This window comes from Nycticebus coucang, chromosome 17 (genome assembly GCF_027406575.1).
Source record: "Nycticebus coucang isolate mNycCou1 chromosome 17, mNycCou1.pri, whole genome shotgun sequence".
NCBI classification, from domain to species: domain Eukaryota; kingdom Metazoa; phylum Chordata; class Mammalia; order Primates; family Lorisidae; genus Nycticebus; species Nycticebus coucang.
The window spans coordinates 41441023-41453158 of NC_069796.1; the positions used below are offsets into that span (position 1 = coordinate 41441023).

General features: G+C 41.7%; 1 protein-coding gene across 3 annotated transcripts in view; it reads right to left on the reverse strand.

Moving 5' to 3' along the window:
* Positions 1–7367: 7367 nt before the first annotated feature.
* Positions 7368–12136, reverse strand: part of FGF1 (fibroblast growth factor 1) — a 93381-nt gene continuing 88612 nt past the window's right edge. For all 3 annotated transcript variants that reach the window (XM_053566009.1, XM_053566011.1, XM_053566010.1), the window contains one exon: positions 7368–7972. In XM_053566009.1, coding sequence (XP_053421984.1) covers positions 7778–7972 — 195 coding nt within the window. In that variant the 3' untranslated portion in view covers positions 7368–7777. The remainder of the gene's footprint in view (positions 7973–12136) is intronic.

Below are 12136 nucleotides of genomic sequence, written 5' to 3' on the forward strand. Positions count from 1 at the left end.
ATTTATTATAAAAATAATAGCAAATGTTTATTTAATCCTCATGTGAAACATTATGTTTAAAACACTTTTGTGCCTCCCTCTCATTTAATCTTCCGAACAAATCTGTGAGGCTGGTACTGTTTGTATCCTTATTTTACAGAGAAGGAACTAGAGATACAGAGACGTTTGCACAAGGTTTCAAAGTCAGTAAAATACTTCACTTGAGCCCAAGAGTTGGAGGTTGCTGTGAGTTGTGACGCCACGGCACTCTACCGAGGGCAACATAGTCAGACTCTGTCTCACAAAATAAACAAACAAACAAATCCCCCTCAATTTGGCTTATTTAAGTTGGGGAATGACTTAATATATAAAATCAGTACCTGTAACATATAGGCTCTTCTGAGATGCACAGAGGGCTTAAAAAGAGAGTGGGATATTTTTTAAATGGAATAAAGCAAAAAAAAATTTAACACTTTCATCTAGGAACTTTCTCCACTCCTATAATAAGCTTTTTAAGGGAAAGAATGACTCATTTCCTCACCTTTGAACACTTTGTATCTAGAAGAGTATTTAAATCATGCTTATGCTACTTACCAACTTATTTTCTTTCTGTTCCAAATCTACTCTCTGCTTTGTGATACTGAAGCTGGACCCTGAAAACATTTCTTCTAACCCAGCTGATGTAAAGTAAGGTTTGCCAATAGAGGGTGCTGGTGGTAGGGGCTTTTCTTTTGGGCTCTTGCGATTTTTTTCTTCTTGCTCCTATGGCCCCACCACAGTGGGCTGCTTCCTGTGGGAGACCTAGTGGTGCACAGCCTCCAGTGAGTTTTACTAGTACCCCAGGAAGCTGCTTCCAGAGAGTTCCCCCAGTATTTCAGTGGGAACAAAACACCTCTGTGAAATTCTTCACCATCCAGTGGGCCACAGCCCATCTTCACCAGTACAGTCTGAATCTCAGCCTCGAGAAGATAATTCTCTTTCAAATCTATTCCTTCCTTGAGTACTCTCTTCAGCCTTGAAGATAATGGCTGCTCCCCACATCTGTTACTCCAGTATTCTTTAGAGGTCTCTTTATCTATCTTAGCAATTAATCTCTTCTGCCAGTTAACATTCCTTTCCATTAAAATTTTCCTGTTCAGGGCAGCACCTGTGGCTCAAAGGGGTAGGGCGCCGGCCCCATATGCAGGAGGTGGCAGGTTCATGCCCAGCTTCAGCCAAAAACTGCAAAAAAAAAATTCCTGTTCAAATTATCAGTTGATTTCTATCTCCTGGCTGGATCCTGACTAATACAATGGTAAACAGGGAATGATTAATGAATGCCCAAGTTAGTGGAATGGAGGTTTTCAATTTACTGCTGCTGTCTATTCTTGAGGACTGGATTGGACTATGTAGCCTTCTGCCCTATCAGACTCTTTCCAGATGTTCAGGTTTCTTGGAGGTTATACATCGCAAGCTGTCTATAAACCTGTCTTTCTTCTTCACCTCAATTAAATATATACAGATTTCAGTAGCGGCAAGGATATAGAAACAAATTTCCCTCTCATTTGCTCTCTCGGCACAACCATCCTGGATTTGCAGTCTGCACTAGTGGCCACTTCTAAAGCATGCACCCGTTCCCAGGTCAGCCGCACCTGGCCTAATGCAGGTGTTCTATTTTGAGAATCCCATAGATTTTACTACTCATTTCCACAGGAAATTACTGAACTCTTAACATAGTTGATATTCCCAGGCTCTGCATAGTTCTGTTTTATCCATCTACTCAACACAAGGTAATATATAATACATACTTAGAATTTATTTTGGATAAAAAATCATATCAGTAAAATAATCAAATGTCGTGTTCTTATGTATCTCTGGGTCAGATTAAGAAAAATTCTCTCCAAAGACAGGAAAACATGGAATGTGAAAATCACAATGAAGTGTGTTTCTGTGACGATTTGTACAAATTACCTGTTTACATCTATTTCCCCAAACACTCTCGTCAAGCGAATCAGATCCTTCAATTGAACACAATTCCAAACAGGGAGTGCCCAGCTCTTCATTAAGGCTCATAGAAAAGCACATCAAGGGCGTATTTTCTTTTTTATATCATAAGACAGACACCAATGTTTAGCTGCGGAATGTGTAAAGTCAGCCAGCGTGATAGTGGGGAGCTAAAAAGGAAGGAAACAATTTGGGAAATACCTCCTCCCCATATCACAAATATTCCGAGATCCAGCAGAAGAGCCCAAAGCTCAGTCTTACAATATGTGCATTTCATAAAGCAAACCCACCCTCTGGCTTCAGGCTGTCCGTGACCTGGTTTCTCTCTTTAATTTTATAACTAGGGTGGAAAGCTAACAGTGAAGTATGTCATGGTCAATATGTCAACCACAAAGTGGGCCCAATGTGGCAGAAAGATTCCAGCAGTCAGTTAGTACATTTTCCTTGTAACCTGACAGAATGTTTGTTGCGTTGGTGGGATCTGGAAAGCCTGGCATCAGGCATCCAAGCCTCTGAGTTCTCTGAGTGGATTTTAGAGTAAAATTTCATGCCCAACCACAAAGGGAGTTTCTTTCTAGGGTGGAAGACAGGGTTAGGAAGTTAAAAGAGGAAGGAAAGGGTGCTGCTTTTCAAAAGCCATTATTTCGATTTTAATAGTTGTCAAACCGATCATCTCTAGTTGTTTTGAAATGGAGAACGTACAAGTCCTTTTCCTGCTCACTTGGGCTTCAATATTCCTGCATTGCCACTTCTGCTCCTGAGAATAATTTTTGTTAATTTGTGAAAGTGTAGTTGATGGCACGACCAATGTCACAACCAAAAAAATGCTTAGAATTTGAGATTTCTGTTTTGTTCCCACCCCATGAAAAACAGGACATTACTCAGATTGAAAAAAAAAAGTGATGGCTTTATTTGTGTTTTTCTCTTTGCAGTCAAGTGTTCCCCCCAAGAAGCCCATTCTCAGCTACCCAAACTCTCTTAAACATTTATTTAGGGCATAGAATTACTTTTTTAAAAAAGTTGGATCAAACAGATGTGCATTTTTTAGATCTCTGTATAAGCCGGACTCCTGTAGCAATGGTGTTTATCTTATGACTGAGTCATGAACTATAAACTTTTTTTAAGGTAGCTAAGAGGTGAAAGAGGATAATTTACAGAAAGTGATGGGACCTTGGAAGAATGCTTAGAGGCCCTGGGTTTATAGCCTTTTCCTGGTTCTTTTAATGTCTTTCTTAGAAATGGTTAAGAAATAGGAACTTGGGGGCCAAGAGAGAAGAATGAGCACTGTGGGCGTTAGGGAGGGAATGACCTCAAGACTCAAGTGATGAGAATTCCACGGGAGGGAGTGGGGGTGAAAATCTCCAGGGCTTCTAAGAGCAGAAATCTGCTAAGACCAGCACTGGAGGCAGCTGTGGGTGACTGTGGAGTCTGTATCATGACATTCATTTTGCATGATTAGTAGCAAACCAGGCTAAAAGCATTAACTGAGCCTTCAGAACAGATGGTTCTTGGGTAACAGGATGTCCCCTCGTCTTGTTTATTCAAGAAAAAACCATGTCTTTGAAAACACTAAGGTCATACCACAGGATCCTAACTGGATCTCACCATCTTTGGGAAGAACAGTTGCTTTTAAGTTAGTGTTTTTCAAACTGTGGTTGTGACCCATAGTGCTATGACCCCATTGAACTGATGTTTGACTAATATGTTTCCTTGGAATGTAACAGAGAAATCAACATGCATCTCACATAGTTTTGTGAAATGTTTGGTTTCAGTTATGTGTACATCTGAGAATAAGTATGTGCCAGGTTGTAATAGAAATTATTCTCACTGTGTGTTAAGATCCAGAAAGTAGAAAAATATAGCATTGGGCAACTTTCAAAGGGAAAGAAGGAATGAGGCTCAGTGCCTGTAGCACAGTGGTTATGGCACCGGCCACTTACACCTAGGCTGGCGGGTTCGAGCCTGGCCCGGGCCTGCTAAATAATGACAACTGCAACAAAAGAACAGCCGGGCGTTGTGGCCGGCCCCTGTAGTTCCAGCTACTTGGGAGGCTGAGGCAAGAGAATCACCTAAGCCCAAGAGTTTGAGGTTGCTGTGAGCTGTGACACCATGGCACTCTACCCAGGGCGACATAGTGAGACTCTGAGACAAAGACTGCATTGTGGTATGTGACTAGCAGAGACTGCCCAGGTTCTCTTATAGGTCTAAGTGCGCATATGTGGGCGTGTGTACGCGCCACCTGACTCTGTCGTGACGCGTCAGCAGTGGCACACTTTCTCCTAAGAATAAGAAGCCATTGGACACAGAGGTTTATTTAGGAAAACGTTGCTTAGCATGATAACTCAACAGAACTGATGGGTAAATCCATAGCTATACATCGGGGCTCTTAAGATGAAGAGAGGCACCCTGAGGCTATTGACTTAAAATTATAAATAAGTCCTTAAAGACATATTTTCAGGTCTCTTTGCCTAAGCACTACCGGTCACCTCAGCACTCGTAGCATTATTTCACGGTTTATGTGATGAAGACAGAGTTTCAGCTAATTTATTTATGGTGCCTGGCTCCTCGGGATTTCCTGAATATGCATGTTTCCTTAACAGAAACCTAGAAATTCACCCATATTGCCGTGTTTCCAAACAAACTGAAAAAATGTGTCTTCCTTAGCATTTCCTGTCAGCCTTTAAAGTTTCATATCTGGTAAGAAGGTTAGCATAAAAAGCTGAGCAGACCCCCTCTGGGATACCAGGGCAAAGCCTTTACTAGGGAGATGAGGCACCATCATTCTCAGACACTCAGAGACACTATCACCTGTTATTGGTGGAACATTTATTAATATTTGTAAGGAGCAGACTGTGATACAGAAGGAAGGAGGGGGAGAGCCAGTGATGTAAAATGGCAGGGGTCTTCACCAGAAGTCTCTTTGCAGCCTGTGAGCTTGGTCACAGGCAGTACACTCCACTCGACAGAGGACTTGGGGACGTGGCTCCATTGCCTCGGATGCAATGCGAGAACCTTGTTCTTCAGCAAAGCTGATTCTCCAACCAGTTTTTTGTATGTACACACTGTTGGCAATCATGCCTTCCAAGGAAACAGATAACCACCTCCTCCACCACAGCATTACAAAAAAAGCAGATACGCTCCTGGGGCTTTGTACAGACTTGGCCTGAAAATGAATGCACATGAGAGGCACATGACAGGCAGATGGCTGTAAGACTTACCTAAGGAAGATGGAGAGCAATGGGAATGTTCCCGTGTCTCATGAACTACAGCACATTCAGAACTGAGCAGGGAACTCCCCTCGTAGAAGATCTGACAGGTTCTTATCCTGATTTGAAAATGGTTCCCCTGAAGCCAATCAGTTCTAAAATTGACAATGTTATGTTTATCTGGCCATGTCCTTTGACACTTTGACAGGGGTTTATCTTATGCTGGGGGTGGTTAATTCTTCTAAAACGTGGGTTTCTGAGACTAACTGTCTTTTCACCAGGAACCTACCAAGTCTGTGTTTATACTTGACTGAAATAAATGAGTCCACAACCTTTTTCATCATAAATATAACACCCTGGGAGAGGGTACAGCAGCAAACCAGACAGACAAGGTCCCCAGGAGCCCAGTACCCAGGACAGTGCCAGGCATACAGTAGGCACTTAATATTCAATGAACAAACACACAAATGATTACTGGGCTGAGATTGTCAAGGTCACCACAGTGCTTTGGGTCTCTAAGATCACAGACTTCCATCTCATGTTAGCAGTCATATTTGATTGTACTTATCCAATGTTATGTTTGAATCTGATTCATATAATAGGGACCATTATAAATAAATATCTTAGATTTCCTCTCTGGGTACATTTTCATGGCCAAATCTTCATACTAAAGAGATGTCAAGGCATGCCACATTATCCCCAACCCCCTGGCAAAGATTGACTAAAATAAAATAGATTCATCTTATCCAAGCAACTAAAATAAAGAGTTAGGAAATAATTTTGTTGTACAAATGTGAATACTGTTATTAACCATAATGTCAGCTTACTTAGTTCAGTTCTTTGATTGTACTATTGTTAGAACTTTCACAGATTGTCATTTTGCTAATTCTAAATATGACAATTATTAAGGAATTACCTTTTAATTAATAATTGCTTCAATTCCTTATAAAACTTGAGCTAACACTGTCATCGGTTTTTATCGCAAACCATCCTATCGTGCCCATTTTCAAAATAATTTGTAACATCACAGTGGAAAACAAAGACATCTCACTTTATCGGCAGTTGTAATGTATTAGATAATTGAGTGGCTTGTGCATCATAGCCTGTTTTTATTCTCAGTGGCCGATGCTAATCAGTTTAACTACTTTGAGCTATATATTTTTAAATATGATTAAAACATACAGTCTCAAGTACATTTAAATGGCTTAGTAAAGGTCTATATGTGGCATCAGTGTCAGATGTCAAAGATGAATGGCGTTTCTAATTTGCTAGCCCCTTGGGTCAAGTTTACTTTAAGGAGGAAGCACACTTATACAAGTAATGGTAACATAACTGGTCTCCTGGGAAAAGCTGTTTGTGAGGGTTTAACATTTTCGAAGTTTGCTTTTGTATATCTTCTAAATGGGCATTTTATAGGCATTGGGCCAAAGCGCCTCAACACCATGCTCCTTAACACAGGTCTGCCTGCGGTCTGTGCTGTTGGAATGCTCAGACAGACTCGCGGGGTGCGCATTGGTGAGAATGGGGCTGAGTGAGCTGAGGGCCAGGGATTTGAGCCGCCCTGTGCTCCGTGAGGTATGGTGGGGAAGGCAGCAGCATCTTCAGCACCTGGCCATCTGTTGGAAATGTAAAAACTCCACCCAGACCCACTGAATCAGAATCTGCATTGAAACCAGATGCCTGGATGATCTGCAAGCACATCAGAGCAGGGGCAGCCCTGTACTGGGCCCCTAAGCCTCTGCTTACTGAGTTGGCCAAGGTCCCTCATGGCATCACCTGCTCTTTCCTTCTTGCTTCTAAAATCACCCTCCACAACGTCCTCTCAGCCAGCATTTCCCTTGCTTTCTAATCGCTCCCACACCCATTCCCCAGACCCAAATCAATTTCCCAACATCCCATGTCCTTATCTTTATCAAGAAACCACTTCTCATGCTCTCCGCCTGACATCAGCAGGGGCTTCCTGCTGCTGAATAACTCTGGGAAGGTCACAGCCTAGTAACGAGCCCTCCCAAGGCTATAGATTTAGCCTGCTGCATTGAGATCCCTCCCTCCTTCGTTGCCCATTTCCATTTTAAATCCCTTCTGTTACTGAGGAGAAATTTTCTGCACATGGGTTGCTGCCTTCCCCTACCCTGGCTATAAACTTCTTTGCTAATATTTGTTGGGTACTGAAAGGACAAAAGGGAGTCATGCCAGATGTTTGGGGAAATTGCAGCCAGGATTTACTCAGTCGAAGGAAATGGTATGCAGTTCCCAATGACCCTCTGGGCAGCCCCCTTAACACACTTCCTTCAGCCCCACCTTGCATTGAGGGGCTCAGCCTGCTGCAGGTGCCCAGAGGCAATTGGACATCCAAACCCAGACCCAGACTGGCCAGCCAGTTGGCCCCTATTGGCAGTTTGGTCCCTCTATTCCAAACCATGCTGGGGTAAAGGACTCTGCAGAAAAGAGGACTGGGCATTTAGAAGCACAATGCTTACAAGTTCAGGCTCTGTGGGCTGGGGATTAGCGCAGCCAATGGTCAAGGGAACATTTTTGGGTCAACCAGGTGAGGACCCCTCAAGGCTTCCCTGGAGTGGTCAGCACCCAGAACAGATTTTTTTTTTTTTTTAATCAGAGGAGACTGGCAGGGGGAGAAACAAGATTGCTTTCTGGCCGTAATGAGTCCGAGGACCGCGTTTGCAACTTCCGTTCTTCTTGAGACCAACAAACCAATTCTTTTCTGCGTGCTTCTTGGACACATAGGTATTGTAATGGTTTTCCTCCAGCCGTTCCAGGAACAAGCATTCCTCATTTGGTGTTTTCTGGAAAGATAAAACCAGAAGAGAGTAGAACTATTAGCAAGTGGTTTTAAATGGGGTTCCCCTGTTTACTTGCTGTGTGACCTTGGGGCAGTTACTAAAGATCTCTGTGCATCAGTCTCTTCTTCAGGAAAATCAGGTCAGCGATGGACCCTGTCTCAGAGGTGGACATGCAGACTTAGAACAGCATCCAGCACGTGATGGACGTTTGCTACGAGGGTAAGCTCCCCTTCCTTTTCCAGTCCTCAGGACCCTGGAATCTCCTCCTGGGGAGTTCCTACTTGACTATAAGCACCTTGAGGACAGGGCTGGATATTTTGTGATCTTGCACATAAGCATGACCGTGGAAATCCATGCAAAATATATGTAAAACCAGACTGTGATATAGTAGGTTTTCTTTTTCAGTTTAGACTAGAAGAATAAATAAAAACCTATTAATATTCCTTTTCATCCTGGTGATTTTCACTAACAAAATCATTATTTAACTGTAGTATTGTTAGGACCGTACATGCTTGTCCAAAATTTACCCTATACATAAAACATATCCTGGAACTTAAATAAGGTTTTAAAAAATGAAAATAAATTATTTTTGGCTATCCATAAAAATAATCTTATAGAAAGATGCTCCTTATAGAAAATATACTTAAAAAAAATCTCAACTTTACTTAAAAAAGGAAAAACCACCCCAAATCCCACCACTCAAATACAGGCAGCTCTTAACAATTGATGACCATCACTCCCGACCTCTCTCTATGTACATACATGATAGATAAGGCTATGTGGATATAGATTTATGGTATTAGCAAAATGGCATATTGTATTTGCTGTTTTTAAAATGGGCAATAACCTATGAAAACATATTAAATATTTCTAGCAAGAAAAATGCAAATTAAGAAAATATGTATCATATGTTAGCTATATGATGCGCCAAGATCAAGAACATTCACAAGTTTTGGTATATATTGGTATTATTCTGGGGAATAGCGTCTGCGTGCCCTGTTGTGAGATAACTTGGTGGACACTTCCTAAGAGTGGTTAGGCAATATGCATCACAATTTTAAATATGCTTTACCTTTGACCTAGCAATTTCACTTCTAGAAATTTACCCTCAGGAGATAGTTGAGCAAATGTGAAACCCTATTTTTGGAGATGCGCTTGGAAGCTTTGGCTGTAAGAGTAACAAATTGGAAGCTATCTGTATGTCCATGAAAGGGTGGTTGGGTAAGTAGATAAAAGGACCTCTATGCAGTGGAATCTAGTATAGCCGTAACTTTATTAAGCTGGAAAACAGCCACAATGTATTAAACAGTGAAATTGAAAGATACCTACCAATGACTATTTTGTTTACTTGAAATTCATTTGTTAGAGAGTGGGGGAAAGTCAGGTTTTGAATTTTCATATTTGTCAAGATTTTAGAAGACATGTATTTGGATTTAAAACAGATATATTGAAACACTCAGACTGTATAGTGTCCTTCGGGAAACTGACACCTCTGACTTTACTCCCTCCCCACGTCATGTGATCTGGACATTCTCTGTTCACCCACAGTGGTCCATGATTCCCTTTCTGATCATGTCCAGTCGTCTTGTTTGTTCTCCACCTGTGGGCATGTTAGTCCCTGAGGAAAGAGAATCTTGCTGGTCCTGTGTCCATCCTCCAAACACAGAGCCTTTCAATAATAGGTGCTCACCAGATAGGTAATGAATTTAATTTGATTCTCGAGATAATGTATAGCAATCAGTAAAGTTAGCTGTCCTCAGGGAGAAACCGTGTAACAGGAAGTATCTTGCTTCTTATTCATTTATAGTCTAGTGAAATGACAACTGGGTGAGACACTTCGGATCATTTTGGAACAAGATGAGATATAAATATAATATTTAATTGGATGATTCTGCTGCCTCTAGAGGAACTTAGCCCAGATGCTGTGTTTGATGTACATTGTCAGGGGTGGAAGGAAGTGGGTGGTTTGAACCTGTGTGGTTTGCCTATTCCCCCATAGAGAGGACTCACTCAGTAGGTGTCAGGCCCCTGTTCTGTGACGATGTCTCTCTATTACACTGGAGCGGCTGACACACAAAATAGCTGAGTCACAGGCTGAGTCAGCAGGCCAGATCAGACGTGCTCCGTCCTCCACTAGGATTTGTCAGCCCTTGCTATGCACTTGCTACAATGCTGAGGGCACACAGATTAGCTATTGATTCATGCCTGTTGTTTGAATTGTTTTCTTTTTTATATTTAGCATGTTTCCCCCCCAATTACATAGGTGACATAGACTTACTGTAAAAAAATTTGGAAACTAGAGGAAGGCATTTACATATTATAAAATTACCCATTTACCATCCCCCAGAGATAAATATGTTAATATTTTACTATAAAGCCTTTCAAACTTATTTTTTAAAACAAACATATTCTTTCCCCACAAACACAAATTTGAATCAGGATGGATTCGTACCTAAATTTTGTTAAGATCATGGGGCAGAACTTTGAAGTATTTTAGGTCTTCACTTTATCAGTGGGGAAACTGTAAAAATTCTTAGGGATAATATCGTAAGATCATATTACTGGAGAATTACAGTGACAGCCAGGGCAATGGTAGGAGAAGGGAGTGCCTGGAGCCTAGAGGAAGTTAGATGTAGGGAGTTCTCCCTCAATATTTTTATATAAGTAAAAGCAGGTTATAATAAACAAAAAGTGATTTAAAGGAGGAAAGTCATAAAACTGTAACATATAATCTAAGACACGGTGTGAGGGGGTTGTAGCAGGTTATTTGTCATATAGTCACCGGGGACACAGTGCCTCTAGTGTACCCACCACTCAGTGCCTGTGTCCCAGGTGTTGGCTCATTGAATCCTCATAAGCCCTGTGTGAGGTAGTTAGTCCATTACTAGCCCCTGTTAGACAAGGCTCTAAGTGGGTGACTTGCCAGGTGGTAGAGGCATGAGACTGAATGATGGGTGGGTTGATGGATTTTAGTACCAATTGGAAGAGCTACCTTAAAACAAATCTACTCCCTGTGTCGCAGTGAGTGTCTCCAGGCAGTCCTTAAAGCCACCCCAGTTGATCTGTATCCTAGATGCTCCCTTTCACTCTGGTGACTTCTTTCTCTGACCCCTAGCAGGCAGTGAGAGAAAAAGGAACATCTAGGAGCCTGGCTGAGATAACAGTTTCCAGAGAGGGTTTCCTGTGCCCACTGCCCCCTTCGCAATTTGATATAAGATATCAAAGGAGGCCCCAGAATGAAATCCCCCTATGGTTGCCTTTTTGTAGGAATCTTCATAAAAGGGAAGAAAGGGGTATGGATTGGGTATGAATCACCATTCATACCCAAGCCTGAATTATCAGATGCTAGGATACAGAAAAGGGATCACTGGAATCTAGAAATAATTTCAAAACCTGCAGTCGTGAGTTTTGATTAAATTTTTCATTCTTAGGGCTGCCGGTATGGTGACTCATGCCTGTAATTCTAGCTCTCTGGAAGGCTGAGATGGGAGGATCTCTTGAGATCAGGAGTCTTAAGACCAGCCTGAGCAAGAGCTAGACCCATCTCTACTAAAAATAGAAAAATTTGTTGGGGGTGGTGGTGTGGGCCTGTAGTCCCAGCTACCTAGAAGGCTGGGGCAGGAGGATTGCTTGAGCCCAGTAGTTTGAAATTTCCATGAGCTCAGCTCACTCTACCACCACACTCTAGCCGGGACAACAGATTGAGGCTCTGTCTCAAAAACAAAACCAAACAAAACCAGAAAAACCTTCATTTCCAGTTACTCTTTAAGCAAAGATTTAACAAATAGGGGCAAAATCTCTTTTATTTCTATACTTTTCTCACAAAATCCCCCATACATTCTATCAGACCTATATGAAACATTAAGAATGAGAGGAAAGAGGAGGATTTTAGGTAGTGAATAAACAATTAGACTCTCTCTCAAGGTGGTTCACTCATCCTCACATCCTTTTCAGGACCTACCATGGTAGTGAGACATGGGAAGCATTTGATATGTGTTAAATTAAGTTAGTCAAGTTTTCATTTTTTTAGGTGATCTTTCCAGCATCAAAGGGACTTTTTCAATGTTTTTTTGCATGACATATAAACTATTAAAGTCTGTTTTTCTGTAAAAACCATGAAGAGACACACCTATAGCATCTAGTAGGTGCTCAAGAAATGTATGTGGA